Genomic DNA, 23,036 nt, shown 5'->3' on the forward strand with positions numbered 1-23,036 from the left:
TCCAGGCCTTGGCCCGTGCCTCACTCCATTGCTATACTGCTTGCTGGTTCAGTGCCTATCAAGTGGCATGCATTTGCCAGACTCCTCCTTTGACTGGGTCTCCTCCCTGCCTTAACGCCTTCAAGAGCAAATCACTGCCTAACAGAGTATATTTTTCAAACGGCCACTTGAGACCCACTGGGGGACATGCAAGTCCTTTAGCAGGTATGGCCAGCATCTACAGACATGACACGAAAATAATAGAACAGGACACATCAAAGTGCTTTACACATAGTAAAGGGTTAGGCACTGCTCTGTGAAACCTTTATTTTGGAGCAGTCTGTGTGTGTACTGAATCATGATGAAAAACAGAATTCTTACTGCTAAGGGTAGCCAACAAAGTTTAAAAACCACTAGCCTGAAGGATAAAAATCGAACTACTTCACCTGGTGATCCAGCTTCTGGCTCTGGATCCAGCCTCAGGCTCTAAACATACCCACCGCCACACTCAAGACACCTGCATGACCTGAAGCTTCTCAAAACTGCACTGCAAGTCAAGAAAGCTTGCTCCTAGTTCCGTGTCTGCCACCTTGCAGCGGGGTGACCACAGGCTTACCTTCTCTGGATATCAGGGTCCTCTTGGATTAAAAAAGAGAAATGGCGGTCTCAGACGGCCTCCTTAGACCGACCCAATTCTAGAAGGCTTTTCTATAACCTGCCTGTAACTGACCCCAGGGAACACTGTGAGCTCCTCACTGCGGGGGATATAGGTATCCCCTGATTTCAAAAACTCGTGTTAGGCCACTTTGCTTTCACAAAAGACCCCTATTAGTACCTGTTGTTGCTGATCAAAAGAAATCTGAAAAGGATTTTCGCTTTTACAAAAAAAGGTGAAAGCGAAAACAGTTTTCAGCGTTTAGCTGTGAGCCATTAGGAGGGAGTGTGTAACCTGGGCAATGAAAGCGGGCTGCTGAGCTCCTTCCCTGGGAACGACATTCAGCATCTCAGCATCAAGCTGCAAGAGCTTCGAACTGTATCCAAGCATCTGTGCTTTGTCTCAATTTATTTTGTGTGTCTGTTGGCAAGGCTTGTATCAGAAAAGCCTAAGACTTAACTTTTTGGGTCTAGGAATGCTCACAAATTTTTCATATAAACTGATGGCAATTGCTTCTTTGCTTTATACCATTTTGCCTTATAAAAGGCTTTACAGCTACACTCTACTTTGGGATAGTAGAGGAAACCTGTATCTGTATTTGTAGACAAGCCCAAAGTGAATACCATTTAATGAGCATCGCATGGCTTTTCCAATCATAATTAATACACCCAATAACTATATGCACAGACATTCTTTTCAGACTAAATTACATGCCAAATTGAAAGTACACATCAAATTCTTATTACGTATCAGATGCCACCTGACATACACAAATCCAGAAAACCCTTGCTTTGGAGGAAATGACTGTTTAGTTAAAAATAAAAACACAACGGTTGCAGAATTAAATAACGAGAAGACCGAAAAAGAAGGTACCCTAATCAATGACTGGCTGCCCTGAACTACCACTGCCCCTGATAAAACAGCTCATGCTTATTTGGTATCTCCCGCGTGATGACTCATTCTCCCCACCAAGGCTGCGAGGGGGTACAGTGACCACCCCTCCTTCACAGACGCCGTGAACTGAGGCGCAGTGAGTAAGTACACTGTCCGAAGTCACACAGAGAAGGGATCTGAAACCAGCCAGCCTGCCTTTGGCACACACGCTCCTATTCACTCTCCATGCCCTCTGCTGACTGAGACAGCAATCACCACATAACACAGGAGCCTGAGAGCCAGGCAGGCTTCCTGGAAGGATCAAGGTTCTGCACAGAGCCGGGGCGGCAGGAGAACAGAGCCTAGAGAGGAAGTGTCCTATGCAAGGAACTCTTGGGAGTCTGATGGGGAATGAGGGAAAAAAAGAGTACACATGGATCTCAAACTATAGGACTCTGCTTTTTAAGAGCCAACAACAACTTTAGTCAGCATTCCATTATTTAACAGGCAGTGGTTAAGAGCACAGGCTTTGCTGTCCCACAGACCTGGGTTCAGATTCTTATTACTTCCCTTGAGGGGCCTGCGTGATTGTGGACAAATCCCAGAGCCTCTCTGAGCCTCACAGCTTTCTGACCTCAGCTTTTCTGAAAAAAGGTAGTGTCTTCCTCACTGAGTTGCTCAGGGAAGTAAATGAAGAAAGGACATGCAGAGCCCTGCAAAAAGGGGCCGAGGCACAGTACGGGGTATGGCACTGTAAGATGCACATGCCCGCCCTGCAGCTGATGGCTAAGGCTCATCAGTAAACACAAACATTATGGGAGGTTTCTGAGACTGCCGTGTGAAGTTAGAACGCCCACTTCTACTTCCCTGAGTTCTCCACACTAGGCTGTCTTAGGGCAGGCCTGCAACATGCGGCTGTGTTCTACATCACCGGCAGCACTCTGCTCACACCTGTCTAGGGTCTCCCTCCTCCAGCGGGGAGTGCCCAGGGCCCTGCAGCAGACTTCATCTTCATACCTCTGGAGTTAGGAGAGCCCAGCTGGTTGTCTCTGGGGCCATGAATTCCAGCCCTTCCATGAGGCTGCTGCTTCAGCGCCCTGGCCCATGAGGGTGGCAGACCGCAGCTAGTACAGGGAGATGCAGTGGCCCCAGGCAGCTGCCACATCCCTGCCGACCCGGGTTGCCCAGGGACTGGAGCCCGGGTCACTGTGAAGCCGCATACCCCCATTCTTGCTAAGCCCGAGGCCCATCAGCATCAGACAGAGGCAAAGGGGAGGGGTGCTTCCATCTCTCCAATGTTCTCTCCCATTATCTATGCTTTTCTTACCTTCTCTGTTTTGCTCTGGCGGCTAAATCCATATCTCCTGCAGGCCACAAAAAAGGGGAGTTCAATTACTATTCGAAAATCACACCAATGTGGTCAAATGCATTTGGGTTGGATTTTTATATGAAAAGCACCAAAGAAAATTTAAGCGTTATGGTAACTGGAGAAAATGTTTTAAGTGCCAAACCACAGACAGAGGCCACTGTTTTTGAATGAAGGGCCAGCCATTCTACTTGCCAGGTGAACACTATGACCGGGAGCTCTCCGAGGGAACACAGTGCAATGTTCTTTTTTAAGTGCAGCCATTCCTCCCTGAATCAGGAGCTGTATTTCAGGCCCAAAGTTTAAGCTAAAAGCCTTAAAACTTTCTGTATGAACAAATGCAAGTGTGTTTGCTTGGGGTAAGGATGCTCCCTAATGGTTCTGTTCAGAACCTGGAGTCCGGCCTATTTTTCATTCTCCAGCGTCGCCCAGGCATGATGCCAACAATGTTATGTGTTCACTTCAGGCAACCTTACATTCAAAGAAATTCACAAAAGCACTTTACTTTAAATTAGTTTATGTTTAGGTTCTTTTTTTTTTTTTAAAGCAAGTACAGCAATGTGCAAACCATTCAACCTGAAACAAAAAGTAGGATGCAAAACACCACACCTCACTTACCTTCAAGCAGTTTCTAAAGAGATAAAGGTACAGGCGGCCATTTAAGGAAAGCAAAGGAAGGATGCCTGCTCCGCCCTTGCTCAGGCTGGGCCTCACGGCTTGGCTGGTACACTGGCCTCCAGGCTCACTGCACTCCCACTCCACTGGCCTCCAGGCTCACTGCACTCCCACTCCACCTCACTCCCTCTCCGGCTCCCCAGCAGCCTCATCTGCACACGTCAATGGCAGGCCTCTTCCCTCTTCACTAGGGCTTCCCTTCTGCACCTTCACTAGGGCTTCCCTTCTGCAGCTCTGCTTAGCAACCCCTTAGCCTCACCTTCTCACCTGCCATGTTCCCGTGTGGTCCCTGCCTGGCAGACCGCTGTGCACACATGGGCTGTTCTCCTGCTTTCCATTCACGCCCACAACTCTGCTCTCAAACCCCCTCCTCTCTGAAGCATGGCCCACGAAGGACAATCTGCCTGGGCCAATCCACCCCACCTCTGTCGTGCCCCATCCACCCTGCCTCCGAGGGCAAGCGCGTCCAGCAGTCTGTGTGCCTGTCTGCACCCTCTTCCCTGAGGGCATGAGAGCTCCTTTTACATTTTGTATTTCCAGTGCACACTGAACAAATAAAATGAACAGAAGTGGAAGAACTTGCGGGAATCCAGAAGCCAAAGCATCACCTGGCCTTGGGGGAGGCTGTCATGTAACTGGAGAGACCCCAGAGTCCCAGCTGAGCACAGTGTGCCCCTTCACTTGGCACAAATGTACAGATAAGTGCAGCCGACTAAAGGTAAATTCGGAGTGTCCACACGGTTTCTGAAAGGCCCTGCGGCAGATTCTGTGCATTCGTTTCACAATGTCTGAGGCAACTCCTTATACTGCAGAGGTTGGAAAACAAAAGACTCTAGTTTCTTTTTCTTTCTTTTTTTTTTTTAAGCGGGGGAAGGGCAGAGGGCGAGAGAGACTCTTAAGCTGGCTCCACACTGAGTGCAGAGCCCAAGACAGGGCTTGATCTCATAACCATGAGATCATGACCTGTACTGAAATCATGAGTCAGACGCTTAGTGGACTGAGCCAGCCAGGAGCCCAAGCCCCCAGAAACTCTAGTTTCTACACTCGGGCGCACCAAGGGCTGCGAATGCTACCCTGAGTTCCAGCAATCGGGGCGCTTCCCGGCCATGTGAATGAGCAGCAGCCAGCTGAGGAGAGAGGTATGCTGTGCTGTCTGGGTCACAGAAGTAACCTGGTTCTGGGGCCAGCAGCTGTGGCAGTGGCATCCTGATTCCGGCTGAAGTGGCGTGGTTTCTTTGTGAGCAGCCATGACGCTGGCATCCCAACCCCTCAGGCCACTAGCTAGCTTCCCCATGGTGGAGGTAGAAGCAGCATCCTTGCTCGGTTCTGATGTGCTGCTTGGGCAGGGACCCCACCCAGCCTGGATCCCACCTCTCAAATGTTCCCAAGGATCCATGGAGTCAACCCCTTCTGTTGGAACTAGCTGGAGGGTTTGTGTTCTCACACAGCGATCCCTGACCAATAGAGGATCTCACCACAGTTCTCCATGCCTAGAAGTAACCTTGTACCTTGGGTGTCCTTGGTCTAGTCTGTGGAGACCCTCAGGGCAGATGACATATCCTCAGACAGAGAGGCCTCATCTAAGGAGCCAGAACTTTTTGGATTTTCCAAATAAAGCAGTAAGCAACTCAATGTGAGTGACTCAGTTCCTGCCTCTTCTACTCCTTGGTAAAGACAGAGGTTTTGGGAAGAAGCTTCTGACCACCCAAAGGCCTGGGTTAGGCACCAGTGTGCTCATCCCAAGGGCTACACTAATTACATCTGATCCTACAAATCTCTCTGTTACACTCCTGGAAGGAGTACTTCACTCATTTTTTTAAATAGTTTTTTAAACTGAAAAATGATTCGTATCACATAAAATTTATCATTTGAAACTATACACTTCAGTGGTTTTTGGGCAGATTCATGATTTGTGCAACCATCACTATCTAATTCCAGAATCTAATTCTGGAATTCCACTAATTCCAGAATAGTTCCATCACTCCAGAAAGAAACTCCATAGCTATCAGAAGCTCATCTCAAATCCCCCTCTCCAGCCCCTGGCTACCGTTAACTGATTTTCTGTCTTGAGGGATTCAACTGTTCTGGTGATACCATATACACAGAATCTTGGGTAGCCTTCTGTGACTGGCTTCTTCACTCAGCATGGTTCAGACAGTTCCACTGACTTATGTTTCCCCAGCACCTAGAACAGTGCCTGGCACATAGTAGGTACTCAGTCAATGTATGCTGAATGAGTAGAGTCCAGCTGATTTTTCTAAAAGTCTCCTTCTCCATGTGTCATGGTGACAAGGCTTCCAGGACAAAGAGCTGCCCTCGGTTGCCTATTAATGCCTGCCTCATTACGTTCACTGGCCAAGATGTCTCCGGGAGACTTCCATGTTGTTTGAGCTTCACCAGGAGAACATGTATCCCTTTCTGGCCTAGCATCCCTCATAAAGAACAAGGGGATGCTTCCCCTTCTTTCTGCCACAAGCATTTACTTCACTTTTATCTTTCACAGGTGTGCTGCTCTACCCTCCCAACTCCCTCTCCTCTTGCCCTGTCTTCCCTGCCCCTTCCTCACAAGGGCCAGCCCAAGATCGGTGCTGCCAGATGCTTTAATTTGTTCCCACCTTTCCCTGTGTTAGCTCTGAGCCACCAGCCCCGCTGATTTAGCACCGACAGAACTCTGGTCTCTCACTGCCCACCTTACCTCCTCACTTCCTACACCTCACACTTGATCTTTAACATCAAGGAGGTACATCTTCTAGAACAGCATAGTCTAAAAAAAATGTAATGAGAGCCAAATAGATAATGTTAAATTAGTAGGTTCACATATTCAAATTACTTCAAACTTAAACTTTTCCCAATAACTAAATCAAGCATGAGTCTTTAAATGTAACTTAATTAAAATTAAAATCCTGTCCTTGAGTCACACTAGTCAAACATCAAGTACTCAACAGCCACATATGGCTAATACTACAGCACTGGAGATCACGGTTCTAGAAAACAAACTAACCTTCAAAAACAACTGCTGCAGGGCAAATTAAGTCTGGTATCAAACTATCTGAAATCCTGAACAAAACAGGGGCATAAAAAAGCCCTGAATTGGGGGGTGGGGGGTAGGGATAGCGTGGCTGCATTACGGACATTGGGGAGGGTATGTGTTATGGTGAGTGCTGTGAATTGTGTAAGCCTGATGATTCACAGACCTGTACCTCTGGGACAAATAATACATTATATTTTAATAAAAATAATTTTAAAAAACACACTAAATTGTATGTATTTAACAAATGTTAACGGGATGAGTTTTGACAAATATATGTACATCTGTGAACTTAGATTTCTTTTAACTCACGTACTGCTTTTATACATACAAAAAACCAAAACTCAACTAAATAAAGCTCCAGTGTTCCTAAAACACAACACAACAAAACAAAACGCAATGCCCTAAACAGTAAGGACTGTGGACCCTATTCTCCGTTCATTCCACAAGCATGTACAAGATACCTTCCATGAGCACGACACAGGCCTTGCCATCACAGAGGATATAAACAGGTTGCGAGAGTCACGTCATATTTCATTTACTAAGGAAGAGAATGACTTCAAAGCAACTAAAATCAGGTCTCAAATAGTGTGGAAAAGGCTAATGCCAGGATTCTAGTGGTTATGCTTCAAAATTCCACCTCTAGGATTTTGGAGAGAGTCACAGGCCCAAGGTACAGTCACTTGCTGCTGTGACAGCAAACCGACACTCATAGTTTCAACGCCTCCAGGAGTGGAATTTCAAGTCAAACAATCTAGGATTTTCTGGACAGAGGTAATCTGTCATAAGGGCCCTCTCCATCCTCCAAAGGAAGATGAGGTAATCACCTAAAAAGACTCCTTTTCTTCTCCCTAAAGGAAGGTGACCTTGACTGAAACAATCCTTTGTTTTCTTTTGCTAGTAACTTCTTACCCTATCCTCCTTCCTATAAAAACCTACTGTTTTGTACAGCTCGTGGGAGCTCATTTCTACTTGCTTCATAGAAGGCTGCTGGGTTCATGAATCACTTAATAAAGCCAATTAGATCTTCAAATGTACTTGGCTGAGACTTGGGCTTTAACAAAGTCAAATATACTGCACATAAAATGCATTTCCCCACAGCGGTAGTTCTACAGCACGGGTAGGTGTTTTAATTTAGCTCCTAAAAGCTGACTGGATGCATAACAAAACTGAAATAGTATAAACTTGCAATTTTGTTGAAGTCTAAAATCAAAACCATGAGTCTTGTTTTTCCAATACCATAACACTTAAACAAATCTATCCAAATGTGAACAGGCATACACAGCACGGCTGACAGGATTCAAAGTCCAACTTCATTTCAGCAAATAAGTCAAAAAAGGTGAAAGAAGCTGGAACACTGACCTCAAAGCCACATGCAGTGTGGGGCCTAGGCTAATGAGTAACCTTCAACCCCAAAGAGTTTCAGACCGTCTTACTCCAGGAGTCAAAATACTTGCCCTCTTATCTAGAGGTGAGATACAGAGGAAACCAGAGGCATGGACAAGAGATGGGGGATGTGGATTCTCAGGTGGTGGGGATGAGCAACTCAGGGGTGCCATGATGTTCACACCAAAGGGAGAGACAGGATGGAGGGTGAGTCCCAGGGCCAGTGGAAGCCCAGCCTTGCTTGACTGGGGAAGGGAAGGAGGAAGAGTGGGTTAGACCTCTCAGCAGGGGTTGGGAGGGACTAGTGCTAGGGGTACAGAGTACAGGGACAAGGAGAACTAAAAGAAGAGGCGCATTTGAATCTACAGGTCATATTTAAGGGCATGTGAGAACTGAAAACTGTTGCTACTGCTGACAGAGCTTAGCAGTTGACATTTACTGTTTTCTGCACAGGACAAACTACTCAGAATTCTTCACATGTAATCCTCATTTAATGGGCAAGACCATTTGTCTAGGGGACAGTACTGACCAAACCCTGAGGAGAAAGTCTGATGGCCAGAAAGGAGGTGAGGGCTTTCCCAAGAAGGGGTAATGAAATGCATACTTGCTGGAGCTTTAAGTTTTGTCCAATATGCTCTGTCAGTTTTAATGATCACTTGCTTCTTATTCAGTGTCAGACCAAACAATAAAGACTGGGCCTGTCTTCCTAAAACCAGAGCCAAACTTCCCCTGGAGGCTCAAACAGTACTTGTAGCTAATGATAAGAGCATGTTATCAGGGTCCAACAAACCTGAGTTCAAGTCCCAGTGTGAGGCTCTTAATAATTCTTAAGAGCAGTTAATAGTTGATGTTGGGCAGGTTACTTCTTAAATTTTCTGATGCTATCTTTACCATTTTCAAAAAAAGAGAAGTGAGGTGACTGAACCATCAGAAGGACCTAAGTATCCACTTCCCCACCTCTCACAAACTCACCATTATCTCATCAGGAAAGCTAAAAAGAGAGAAAAATAACCTCTCTCCTTAAAAAAAAAAAAAAAAAAAAAAAAAAAAAAAAAAAAATCCTTCAGCGAACACCCACCCTAAGATCAGAACTCAGCAGAAGTCAGCCTGACCCCACCAACAGGAACCAAGACTGACATCGATACACTCTGCTCTTTCTTACGCTCCAAATTTGAGAGGAGTCACACAAAAGAAAACCTGTGCATTGCTCCCTTCCCTAGAGAAATCCCCACCAGGCTCTGGACCCTAACTGCACCAACCACTCCTGAGGATGGGCAGGGACATCCTGAAGTCACCCAGTAATCACAGGACAATAATGACTGCCCTCTATGACACATGCCAAAGAGCCAGTTTAAAACTGAGAATCTTAAAAAAAAATAGTGAAATATTGTCAGCCTGGTCTCAGTAAGGTAGACAATTCACCAAATCTCTGACTCCTTTTCATCCCCAGGAGCATGTGAGTATTCCGTGACAATGCGCAAAAAATGGAGGTATGAACAATACAAACTAAGAAAACCATAACACTCCCCTGAGTATTTTTGGGCTCTGGAACATGTGACACCCAGCGAGGTGATCTTTCCACCATGGCTCAACTGGGGCAGTATGGCCCCACCTGCCCACCTACAGCTGGGGCTTGGTTGGAAAACATCCCAGGGCCCAGGACTCACAACCCGTCCAGCTGCTCAGGGCCCAACACTCAGAAGGGGCCCACGCTTGGTTGTCTTTGTGGTCCTGAAATTCCTAATAATTAGTCATTGCTAGCAATTTTTAACAAGGGGCTCTGCATTTTCATTTTATCCTGGGCCCCACAAATTATGTAGATGGCTTGGTGGTGCCTGATTCAGAAGAGGAGTTCAATTCACAGCAGCAACTAGGGAGCGGCGAGGAGAAGACATCAGACCCGGCTGAGGGCCAGAACTCACACCTTCCTTCAAATGAAACACACCAGCTTTCACTCTTAGGAAGGACGGACCTGATGCCACACAACTCCCTCCCAAAGAGAAAGGAAGAAAAAAGGTGGCGACTTTTTGGGAAAGGTTTTCTATATGAAAGATGAAGTATTTAAGCCAATGAAGCCGAACTTCTTTCTGGTTCTCTCTAGTGCCTCAGAGTGGGGAAGCCTTTAGATGCTCACACAGGGAGGTGCTGGGGTCAGAGCTGTTAGTTCCAGCCACCGGAGGAGGGCTGGGTTACTAGACAGGGCAGCACACAGCAACCACTCTCAGCATAAAGAAAGGAAGCACAAGGAGACATACTCACATCAAGGAATCAGTTACCCTACGTAGAAAATACAGGACATCAATGAAGGTTAATACCCAAGGTCAACCAAGAAATTCAATGAGAACAGCATTTCTTTATGTGCTTTTTAAGTGAAAAATGAGAATAAAAGATAACTGGTATTTTAAAAAAAATTACAAAGGTTATTAAGAAATGACAAAATACTTCTAAGTTCTTCATCTTCCCGCTCAGGAAAATCCCTCACGGGAAATCAAAACTACTACTCTAACACTTAAAACTACTGTTAACTGCTTTCGATCCTGTAGTTTACCTTAAGATTTTAACCAATGGCAGGAATATGAAGGGCAGACTACAGCTGGCCTCAGCAAATACCCCAAACACTCCAACTCCCCAGAAGGGCAGGGCTAGGGCCCACAGTCATACACACATTTCCAAAGGGGATCTGCAAAAACCAGGCCTCCCCCACCCTCGGGAATGCTACCCACAGAAATGTGGGTAGGTCAACCCCAAAGAGGAAAGTCCCCGGTGATGGAAATCTTGGGAAGAAACAGTAAATTCAATCAGGTAAAAAACAAAAAACACAAAACACAACCAAATTAATCTCAGTGAAGCAACCTAAATTAGCTTTTCTTTTCAAAGGCTTTATAAAACAGACGCTTCAGTCTGGGTCCCCTTCGTTACCTGCCATATTCCAAAAGTGTGGCATGGACTCGGGATTCTTCATCGAGCAGCTCTTCTGCTCCCTGCTGGCGTTTGTACTTCCGACGGGCGTGTAAACATCCTAAGTGGATGAGACAGATGGCTTACTGAGTGTCAGAATGCTCCCTTTCTGAACTGACTGCTGGTGCACCCGGCCAGTCAGGGAGTGAGTCTCTACCCATCATGGCGGGTGTGCCTGCCTCCTGCAGGAGAACAGTGAGCACTCAGGGCGGCTGCCTCAAGGAGGTCGCTCCTTTGACATTCACACAGTTAGTAAATATTCCACTCAAGATACTGCTTGTCAACTTTAACTTGGTGTTTTTCTTTTCTTTTCTTTTCTTTTTTTAAGATTTATTCATTTATTTTTAGAGAGAGGGAGAGAGTGAGAGTGGCAGAGGGAGACAGACAGAGAGCATCCCCAAGAAGACTCCCCGCTGAGCAGGGAGCCTGACACGGGGCTCAATCCCATGACCCTGAGATCGTGACCTGAGCAGAAACCAAGAGCTGGACACTCAACTGACTGAGCCACTCAGGTGCCCCCTTGGTGTTTCTTCTGTACTTTGGCATTTTAATATTTTTTGTGGTCAAACTTATCAGTCGTTTTATTTTTTTTTTATTTATCAGAGAGAGAGAGGGGGAGAGAGCGAGCACAGGCAGACAGAATGGCAGGCAGAGGCAGAGGGAGAAGCAGGCTCCCTGCTGAGCAAGGATCCCGATGCGGGACTCGATCCCAGGACGCTGGGATCATGACCTGAGCTGAAGGCAGCTGCTTAACCAACTGAGCCACCAAGGCGTCCCTATCAGTCGTTTTATATCTTACTTATTACCAGGGATTGTTACAAAAAAAAAAAACAACAAAAAAAACCCAACATCCCACAAAAAGCAAAAAAACAAAAACAAAAACAAACTTCTTGTCTGTTACTTGTACAGGTTATACTTAGCTTTTTAATCTATTCAGAAACTTTTTTCCCTGAATAGAAAATTAAGAATCCCAACATCATCAATTTAATAGTCTAGCCTTCGCTTGATCTGAAATAGCACACGTATATGAAACATGTACCAATGTTACCCTCTTCAATTCCTCTTGCTTTGTGAACCTTTATCCTGTCTCCACCGTTCGTTTTCAAATTTCCTGGCTATTGTAAGCATTCTCTCTTTCAAATGAATTCTAGTATCAACTTGTCAGGTTCATAATAAATAACTGCTGAGTTTTGATTAGAATCATACCAAATTTACAGATTATTTTGGAAAGAACTGGCATATTTATAATATTGAATCTTGCCCCGGGAAGCAAGGTTTATTTCTCTATTCAGATTTTATTCCATAAGATGTTCCAGAAAAAAATACAAACTTTCTAGTCACTGCATACCCAGACCTTTCCACCACCCAGAGCCACAAACCAGTTAAATGACCAGTTTAACAAGTTAAAAAATTCTGGTGTATCGGTTAACCCAGAATCCTTAAAAAAAAAAAAAAAAATTGCTTAAATGGTAAAGGAGATTTCATTTCTTAGACTTTAACAGCAGAAAAGAAGAACAGATACAAAGCCTTCAGCGATAATAACTTTTTTACAAAAGTATTGGGCTAAGGTTTATCCCAAAAAAGATGTATAGAAACACAGATGCTCTTTCAATTTTCACTGACTTTTTAAATTACTAGAATGTAATTTAATTATAAATGTAGAACAACATAGATCTATTTTGTATAGGACAAATTCTGAAAGCATATATATATATATATTTTTATATATATATATATATATATATATATTTCTTGAACAAAGTACATGGCATGTAGTAGGTGCTCAATTAATGTAGTTCTTCACTCCCAGATGACCTGATTTAGCATTCTGCCCCAACTTAATGTCCTCCTTGAGTGTCAAGCTGGCAGTCAAATAGTATCTTAGGAAAACGTGCTCAGGGCTCTGGGTGCAAGTAGGCAAAGATTTATGCAAGGAAGGTATTCCAGTTGTTTGTCCCTGATCTTTTCTTCTCCACGACCAGAGTTCATCACAACTAACCTCTACCTGGACATCATAAGGACAAGTACTACTGTCAGGTTTCTTCAGAGAGTGGTATTTTTATTCCAAGTAGAACTGTACCTCCCTTGATAATTCTTAACTTTAGTATTTTACTGTTTATTACAAAAAGTTTCAAACATACAGAAAAACATCCTTTTGTAACACATACCATATAATTTTAACAATTTTGTAAATTAAAAAAAAAAAGAAAAAGGAATGGACTAGGGTCTGGGATGACGCTGGAGTGTTCTTGTAACTTGCTGCCAGAAATAATTCCTAGTTTGCTGCTGGTGCCTACATGAATAGGAAGCTATAAATAATGTAAAACAGATTCATGGGGAAATGCAACACATAACGAATCCGCATGACGTCAGTTACTGAATATGATTTAATTCTCGCTGAGCTCTACTATTACAGCAGTACTATATAATTGAGCTTAACTGCTATCTTCCTTAGTTACCACTGATAGAGTCAATGAGCTAAGACAGGAAATTGGATTCTTCTAAAAAAAGGACTGCTCCAAAACAATAGCTGAAACCAACAGCTACAAGGACCTTTTATTCTGGGAAACAGTGACAATGTTGGCCTTTGTGTAATTATTCCTTATACTTGAAAACGCCTCATACATGTCTCACCTTTGCATTTATTTATTTATTTATTTATTTATTTATTTATTTATTTGACAGACAAACATCACAAGTAGGCAGAGAGGCAGGCAGAGAGAGAGGGGGAAGCAGGCTCTCCTCAGAACAGAGAGCCCGATGTAGGGCTCGATCCCAGGACCCTGGGACCATGACCTGAGCTGAAGGCAGAGGATTTAACCCACTGAGCCACCCAGGGGCCCCTCACCTTTGCATTTCATAACTGTTCCCAGAGGTAGAGACAAGGCAGATGCTTTTACCCCCACTTTATTACTTAAGAAGCAGAGCTTATATAATTTGTCCAGGATCTCTAAAATAGTATTAGACCTGGTCCTAGGTCCCCAGACTGCTAGTCCCAGGGTTTTTCTAATATGCTCACTTGCTTCTGGTGGGCACTCCCGCTACCCTCCGGTGATCTCAGATGAGTCCTCTCACAAGACCACCGTATACCCAAGGCTGCTGTATGGATCATTACAATGGTTGCTTAAGTAACAAGGACCTAAATGTCAGAGGTTTTCAGGCCAACTTAAAAAACTATTGCTAAGTCACCCTTTAAAGCAACAGGAGTCAGCACTAATGTCTAGACTCGGGTATGCCATTAACTAGCTCTGTGACCTTGGGAATTCCCTTCAATGGGCCTGTTCCATTAGCTGTAAAACCAGGGCTAGACTAATAGTCCTTGAATAGGCTCTTGTTCTCTGTGCTGAAGGACATATGAGCAGGGTGAACATACTAAAGTGACTCTTTAGTAAAGCAGAGCTCTGGCACTGTGAGAGTCACAGATTTCTACCTTATGGGTCTGGTTACAAGACTGGTTAGAAGAATTCCTGAGTCACATTTCAAACGGCAGGGAAGGGAGGTGGAAGGTGGAAGAGCACAACACTGGGGCAAGGTCTGCAGCACAGACCAATCACTATTACGGAGGGTTTCTCTTTTCTGAAATAATGAGCAGGCAGGGAGACAGCCACCACCAACTTGGCCTTCGCTGGTTAAAAGCTCCAGTGCGCCAGGCCACACGTGGGTCAGCTGTCCCCTGACTGGCCTCCGCTGACCTTAACACATTTCTCAGGGCTCAACTTTCAGAGACACACCTCAGCCCGGGTACCCCACAAACTAAGTCTGCTTCACCTAACAGGGCTCCACAGACCTCTCCACCATCAAGACCAGTGTCCTGAAAGATCCTGTAGGAAATGTTATGATATCTGGGACAAATACATTTTCCCCCCTCCATTCTCACACTAATACAACAACAAAGGAAACAAAGCCCCTAGGTACTAATTGAAGGAAATGGGAGATCGATGGATGGCGACCATTTCTGGACAGCGGAACACGTCTGCAGGGAGGAAAGTTAGCTGGGGAGGCAGAGTTTTCTCCAGACTTTGTCCCCTTTTCTCTTCTCTTTCACATGAGCTCTGCTCTGCTCTTTCAGGACCAACACACATCCCACCGCAGGGCTCCAGTGTAATTTGCTGGGTAAGACGAAGGTCACTGTATTAAATAGAGGGGCCAGAGATGGCTTCTGCACTTTGGCTCTTAGGTTTATTTCCTCACAGCAGGCTGAAACCTACTGGCTCAAAAGCATGCCAGGGTCAAACTCTAATTTTTATACATCCAGTCATTTCAAATGTGGCCCAAATAGGCAGATTGTTAGCCACTGACAGCCTGTCTGTGTCATATACTTTACACAACTGCATGTGCTGACCACTGATAGAGTAAGCCCTGGGACTGGAAAGACCCAAAACTGTTGCTGCAAATCTCCTTCAGAGATCTCTGACTACACAATCTCTGTGCTGTTGCTGTGTGACATTGCTGAGGCACCTGGACAATCTCCAGGAACCCCAGGGGGTTCCCTCGCTCCCCTCCCGTTCAGGATGCAGCCCTGGCGCCTAGAACTCTGGATGGTGGCTTGCTGTGAGGGACTGACTGCCCCATCCTACAAGTTCACCTGTCAAAGCATCACCCCAGTATAGCTTCTGTGCTCTGCTGCCCCCTCGTGGTCATATCTTTTTCCTTGAAGAGACCCCAAATTCCCTTGATTCCCTTACTGATGGAAATTCACTGCTTTGACCTCACCTCCTAGAGTGTGATCGGGCACATGGTGAGTGTGCAACTAACATTACTGAATGCATTCGTGCACAAATAAGCTTTTAGTCCTAATCCCGTTTACCTTACTACCTGCCTGATTTGGGGCAAGTTACTTTAACCTCTGTGATTCTCCGTCTATAAAAAAGATGTAAGTACGGTTATTATGAGGATTATTCCATAGTATCTGACACACAGCAAGAGCTAAGTTAGATAATATATATCTAAGCTAAGATATATATATAGATATACATAGATATAGATATATCTATGTATGTATATCTAAGATAGCTATACATATATTTTTTTTGTGTAGGGGGAAGGGGCAGAGGAGAGGGAGAGAAGAAATCTCTGAGCCAACATCAAGAGTTGGACACTTAACCAACTGAGCCTAAGAGATCTGTTTTTAATATAGTATTATTGATAAAATGTACTAACATTTTTTTATGTATGTAGCCACATCTGTATTTTATGTGCTGAATGAAAAGGCCTTCCTCATAGCATTTGTGCAGTAATAATTTCAAATGTCATGGTCTCCTAGGTGATCCCATCAGTTCCGCAAAGCATTTTCTTCAACTAAACTGGAAGTTCTAAGGGTCCTTTCCCCACTTCTACTCTTACACAAAATTCTAAATATTACCAAAAAGTATTCAATGAATAGTAAGCGATTACTTTTTGAAGCTTTGGGTAAAATTTCACAGGTACTCTTTACTCCAGGGTAACCGGGAGTAACAGACCTCACTGCACAGAACAGACCCTTGAGATATATGAAGGCTGACGGCTGAGGCAAGGAGGAAGGAAGCTGTACAACAGGCTAAGTGAGACAAACGAGCAACTATGTGATGACATGAAAAGGAGAAGGTGGTAAGGGGGGACCTGTCCTGGGTGGCAAGAGTTTTGATTTCTTACGTGCTTTGAAAACACACCTCCCATCAGCAGGACTTCTACAAAGCAGCTAGCTACTCTGTAAAAAGAAGGTATGGAGAAGCCAAGAAATAACACATTTCAAGAGAAAGCCAAAGTACTGGGAATAATCCCCAAGAGGAAGAAAAATGAGGCCAAGACAAAGAGAGAAAACCTCAAAGTGATGAGTGCAGAAATTCAAGTTCACAGCAGTCTTTCTGCCTGGCAATCTGCCAAGAGGTACTAACAGCCTTAGACATAACCTCTGACCCAAATCCATTTCATCCAATATTTCCTAAGTAAATAAAGATAAAAGGAAAAACTTAGTTATGAGAATGTCCTATATAGTGGCCAAAAGAAAAAATAAGATACAAAGTAAGCTAGTTAAATTAATACCACATAATGAATAATCTATAGCCAGTAAAAAAGGCTATGGGGTAAAGACATCTCAATTACACTGCTGAGCAAAAACCAAAACAGAATATACAATGTAATGCCATTTTTAGGGATCGCTACTTCTTTGTACTGATATCCCTAACTCTGTACTTCCTACTTGGAATATATATCAGTAATTACCCCTGGCTGGTGGCATCATGGTGACTTAGTCTTTGTAATTTTTCCCCATTTCTTCATCTTTTGTTATTATTACTAAGTTACTAGTACCAAATATAGGATTTTTTAAAACAAAAAAATCATGCACCAAAAAATGGCTGGGCTACATAACCAAGGACAGATGTAAAAGACTGGAAGAGTCTTATAAGGTAAGTATAAGCTAAATATTTTACTTTTTTTAAAGATTTTATTTATTTATTTGACAGACAGAGATCACAAGTAGGCAGAGAGGCAGGCAGAGAGAGAGAAGGCTTGATCCCAGGGGCTTGATCCCAGGACCCTGAGATCATGACCTGAGCTGAAGGCAGAGGCTTAACCGACAGAGCCACCCAGGAGTCACAAAAATAAGCTAAGTATTTTTAAAAAATATTAAAAGGTTTAATATTTATTTTTTAAGAAAAGGTTATATCTAAGTAAGAATAAGTAAAAGCCTGCTGGCTGAGGTGCAATGGTATTATGTTCATAGATGAAGAAAGACAACACGATAGTTTCCACTTGGCAGACATTCTCTAGCTGGACAACGGGTTTTCAAGTAGAAAAGTCACATTAAATGACCCCGCAGGGGACTGAAGAGGTGGCACAAGAGCACCTTGCCACTCTAGATGCCTCTGAATCTCTGGGACCTGGATAATTAACATCTCAGAGCCTGAAATAAGCCAGGAAAGTTGCCGTTAAGTTGGAGGAAATCAGAGTCCAGGCAAAGAGAGGAAATGGGAGGAGCACCACACCTGTCATATTTGAGATCTGATGTAAAATCAAAATCTGGCTGCTTCTTCCAATTCTGCAAATATGAAGGGAATCTGTTAACCATTCTGGCTTCAAACTTCTGATTTCTAAAACAGAAATAATAACTCGCTGAGTGTTGGGGAAGAGCTAATGAGAGGATGCTTGGGAAAGGCCTAATTAGGTGCCAAACACATAAAAGGCCCTCAATCAATATGTGGCAGCTACAGATATATGTTTTTGAAGGCTGGGTCTGGAAATTAGGCACCTATGGTGGGACCTTATTTGAATCCGTAAGTTACCATTCACAATTTAAGTTTGGGATTCTAGATTCATCGGTAAGAAGCAGGTAAGAAACACTGAGGAGGCAGGTGAAGGGCAGACCTGGGAAAAGGGTAGAAAGAGAGGGAAACAGCCTTCAGAACCCAAGACATACCCAACAAATCAGTTATTATTTTTCATGACAAATGTAGTTAGGAGGAATCCTTAATAGCTTTCAAAGACACTACATTGGTAAGTTTAAAAAAACACAATTATATTCAAAGTATGACTCCAGCTCAGTATAAAAATGCACATTAAAAACATGGAAGAGGGGGCACCTGGGTGGCTCAGTGGGTTAAAGCCTCTGCCTTCGGCTCAGGTCATGATCCCAGGGTCCTGGGATCGAGCCCCAAGTTGGGCTCTCTGCTCTGCAGGGAGCCTGCTTCTTCCCTTCTCTCTCTCTGCCTGCCCCTTTGCCTGCCTGTGATCTCTCTCTCCCTGTCAAATAAATAAAATCTTTAAAAACAACAACAACAACAAGGAAGAGGGAGCCTGGGTGCTTGGTTGGTTACATGTCTGCCTTCAGCTCCCATCATGATCCTTGGTCCCTGCTTAGCAGGGGAAGTCCGCTTCTCTCCTGCCTACTCTGCCTGCCACTTCCCCTACTTGTGCTCTTTTTCTCTCTCTGACAAATAAATAAAATCTTAAAAAAAAATGGAAGAAATATGTCCAAGCATCAAAAGAAGCTGCTTCTGGGCTGGGACATTAAGGCTGATTCTGTTCCTCTGTATCTATCAATCTTAAAAAAAAAACCAAAAAACTTTAAGGATGTCTAAACAGAACAACTATTTCATAACCAGGGGAAAACAATTACTCTGAAGTTGTATCATGTCCTGTTGTTATTATTATCTGACACTGCCACCGTATCTGCGAATAGTGTCTGGCTTCAGAGTGTAACTGTCTTGAAGGTTTTCTACTCCTTCCGTTTCCAAAATGGAATTGTGAAAAGAAAGAAATTTACAACTATAAAGTGACAAAGACTTTTCTTGTTTTAAATGAGCACTTCACGTCATCAAATGATTCTTATTCTTTTTAGAGTGATCACCTTGGAAGACCACATATTTATTCTTAAAGTGGGGGGGAAATGCAAAATAACTGGGCACATTATTTTTGGAAGGAAGTGAACTTGCCCCCAGGCACTGAGGCTTCATTCCCAGCAGCTCCAGTAGGAAGGCTGGGGCTGGGTGGGGGTGTGTGCTGGCGATAAGGTTCTGCTGGGCTGGCCTAGAAAGGTTTGAAAAGCTCTCCACTGCCCCTCGCAGCCGGAGTAGTGGGCGCGTGAGTGCAGACTCCACAGTTAAGATCCACTGTGTGGGTGGCCAAGGCCATCCCAGTTTGTCACACAAAACTCAGGAGCTGCTCTGCCTCTCCAGAGCCATCACAGGATGCTAACCTCAATTTGCCAGCTCCAGTTCAAAGGAGCTCTTCAAAGTTGACACCTGCCACTGGCACAAATGAGGAAAGGCTTTGGATCTGGAAAATTCCTCCCAGAAAACTGGAACGCAGAAAAACATAGGGCAGCGGTTGTGGCATTTTCTACCCATGAATGCCAGCGTGCAGGTATGGACACTGAGGTAGGCGAGGCCTCACTCACATACCTACTTGAGGTCAGCACCTAGGCAATCCCAGGAGGGACTGGGCAAGGGTTTTGGGATTTGAATCACGGGGCTATCTGGAGGCTATGAACCTATGTCCTTCCCTCACACAGGGGCAGGGGAACTTACTGAAAGGTCAACAACTGTCTTGATGGCCTTTTCTTTTCTCTTTGTGAAGTCATCATCCTGCAAGACAAAACACAGGGATCAAACAAATGGTGTGTGAAGACTGAAACTCAACTGGACTTCTCAGAAACCTGTCTTACAAACTGATTTCCCATCACAGCTTTGCCTACAGGAGCTTCCACCTTCTAACAAAGTGGACGATAATGTTCACGGGAAGAAGCCAGGGCCTCTGCAGATGGCTCCAGAACAGGTCCCACGGTGGTAAGAAAGAGGGGGACCATGGAGTGTAGTACTGAAGCCAAGTGTTCTCATTCAAACCCTGATGAGCTCTGACACCCACGGCAACCGACTCAGTCTCCAAGCCTCAGTCTCACCATCTGGTAACAGGGACCCCACCACCTACATCAAGGAGTGGCTATGAAGCTTAAAGAGAAGGCATGTGAAGGGCTGGGGCTCAGCAGTAAGGACTCAATAGCTATGTGGTATTATCGCAGTGGCGGAGGTTACTATTAAACTGGTACTATAGGAATGCCCTAGACAATGACCTATGTGGTCTCTTGAAAAGCTTTATTCAATCATTAAAAAAATAAACTCATGTTCTTATAGTTTAGTAAGAGTTCTGACTCAAGTACTAAAATTGAGAGAAAAGGACAAGACTGCAGGGCTTTATATCAGTGCCCATTTGAAGAGGCAGTTCTGACGAGCCAGGAGGCCTGCTATCAATGCTGGCCAGGAGGGGGCACAGACATCCCGCAGATGGGTCCGAGTTCACTCTGCTCCTCCCTGGGGAGTCTCTAAGTGTACCCGCATGTATACTGGACGAGAAAAGAAGAGAATACTGACCTCGGGGAGACTGTAGGTTTTCTGGAACTGGGATATGGAGTAGGAGCGGATGTAGTCCCCCATTTCTTCCTTGGTTTCTATAGCTCGCTTCACCAGCCACTGGGAAAGAAAGGTGGGAAATGTGAGGTTTGGGATGAACCATCACTGTGGTAAAGGCCGACTCTGAGACGGTACAACTCGTGAACCCAAATCACTTGAACCCAATATTTGAACTGGCTGAGTGATTAGAAACTATCCACACCTACTGTCCTATGCGAAAAGCAGCCCGTTGGGCATCCGAGATGCTGACTGAGATCCATTGGGATCAAGAGCAGAGCCGCTGTGCAGGAGGCTTAAAGCCTTACGTCGGATGCTCAGGCCTCAGTTTCCCTCTGTGTAGAGGTGAGAATATGTCGTTTCTTTCACCTCATAGAGCTACTGTGGGAGCACATGAAATCCTAAGCACTAGAAAGCTCTGTAAATGCCTGAAGCACAACACGAATATAGTCACACAGACCCCTGGTTCTAGTGGCAGATCTGAACATCACTCTTTCTTGTGCTGCCGGCGCCACAGACCAGAAAGAGGGAAGAGAACCTCAGAGAAGGTCTAGTACGATCCCCTGTTTCAATGACTGCAACGACCTCCCAAAAATTCAGGCTGGTTGATTATACAGCCCTAAGCTTCAAGGGAGCAAGGCACTCACAGCATTTTGCTCTGTTTTGTTGTTGTTGTTGTTGTTGTTGTTTTGTTTTGTTTTTAAGATTTTTATTTATTTGAGAGAGAGAGAGCACGAGAGGGCAGAAGGTCAGAGGGAGAAGAAGACTCCCCATGGGGCTGGGAGCCCGATGCGGGACTCGAACCCAGAACTCCAGGATCATGACCTGAACCGAAGGCAGTTGCCCAACCAACTGAGCCACCAGGCACTCCAGCATTTGCTGTCTTAATCCACACAATATCATGCCAGCCACGCAGTCCAGAACCTGAGGCTCAGAGACCGCGTGATCTGTCCATTGCTCTGCAAGTAGCAAGCACAAGGCTGGGAGTCTCAGAGTCTCTCCCATACCGGAAGACTGGACATACAGGTTTTATTTGTTTTCTAGCTGCACTGGGCTGATATACAGAAATAGCTGTTCTTCACTGCTCCCCACTTAAAGCTCCAGTTAGTGACAACACACACAGACACACCCCCAGGACCTGTGGAAGACGCAGGTGCTGAGAGTAAGAATGTAGGATTCAGAAACACAGCCTCTGCCTCTCCTCCCTGGCTCTTCATGCAATCCTTTTATAACAAAAGAGCATCATGGAGGGGGATGCCATCTGTCTGAGTCGCCATGCTCTGTCCAGACAGCTAGTACATCTCAAAAGCAGTACATGGACAGTAGTTGTATTTCCCCATGAGCACAGCATACTTGGCAAGCCTTAGCTACCAAGGAAAGCAGACACATGGCATATGGCATGGTGCTCCAACAGGGATGGATGGGATGCTTGCTCACAGAGGACAGCCAACTCAAGTAAAGGACATGTTCAGGAAATCGCTGCCCAAGATGGGGAAGGCTGCAAAGAACTCTAGAAGGAATATATCTTTATTGTTAGTTTCATTTATTTCCATCACTCCACTCACCCCACCTCCAAAAAAGGACCTCGGGCACTAAAACCCAGAAGCAAGGACAAAAGATTGGACAGTATTCAGAGATTCTGTAGCCCCTCTCCCACACCTCACCCAGCATCACAGCCCAAGACAAATAAGGAGGCTGACTCCCTGCTCAACTCAACTTCTCCCTACTTTTCTTTGGATGGGGAGATGCAGCTTCTGGACTCTCAAAGTTGTTTCTTTTTCAGATGTTCCTCCATGAATTAGATCTACACTGACTTTTTACTTGGCTGGATCCTGGTGAGTGTGATGTGATAAGAAAGATATGGAGTGTTAGGATTCAGAGAATCGGTCACTGTTTTGGAGGTCCTAGAGTGAAGGGCTTTGGAGGGAACCTCTTAGACAGCTGAGCTCTGCTGTGGGCCCCCAGCATTCAAGCAAAGTACCTACCCTCACAGGATTCCCATGTCTGGCATGGAAGGAAAAGATAGGGCCTAGAACTACTGGGGTTGGAAGTTAGACCCATTCTTCCCGGGGCTGCCATTCAGAGTGCTCCTAGTGCTAAACAGTGTGAGCACAGGTGGTGAGCCTCTACAAGTACACAAGACAGCTAGTTTGATGACTGCTCTTTACTGGTCTCCAGGAAAACGGGCAAAAACTACAAGTATGTGGTTAGTTTTTCATGATACTTTCATAGTAT

The 23,036-nt window shown here is 44.8% G+C and overlaps 1 protein-coding gene across 1 annotated transcript in view; it reads right to left on the reverse strand.

Annotated features, from left to right (window-relative positions):
• The window catches only part of CCDC93 (coiled-coil domain containing 93), an 86,571-nt gene that overhangs the window by 46,517 nt on the left and 17,018 nt on the right, over positions 1-23,036 (reverse strand). Inside the window, 5 exon segments of the mRNA XM_032353845.1 lie at positions 2,835-2,871; positions 10,882-10,966; positions 10,969-10,981; positions 19,926-19,982; positions 20,766-20,864. Coding sequence (XP_032209736.1) covers positions 2,835-2,871; positions 10,882-10,966; positions 10,969-10,981; positions 19,926-19,982; positions 20,766-20,864 — 291 coding nt within the window.

The sequence above is a fragment of the Mustela erminea genome, chromosome 8 (assembly GCF_009829155.1).
Source record: "Mustela erminea isolate mMusErm1 chromosome 8, mMusErm1.Pri, whole genome shotgun sequence".
Classification (NCBI taxonomy): Eukaryota; Metazoa; Chordata; class Mammalia; order Carnivora; family Mustelidae; genus Mustela; species Mustela erminea.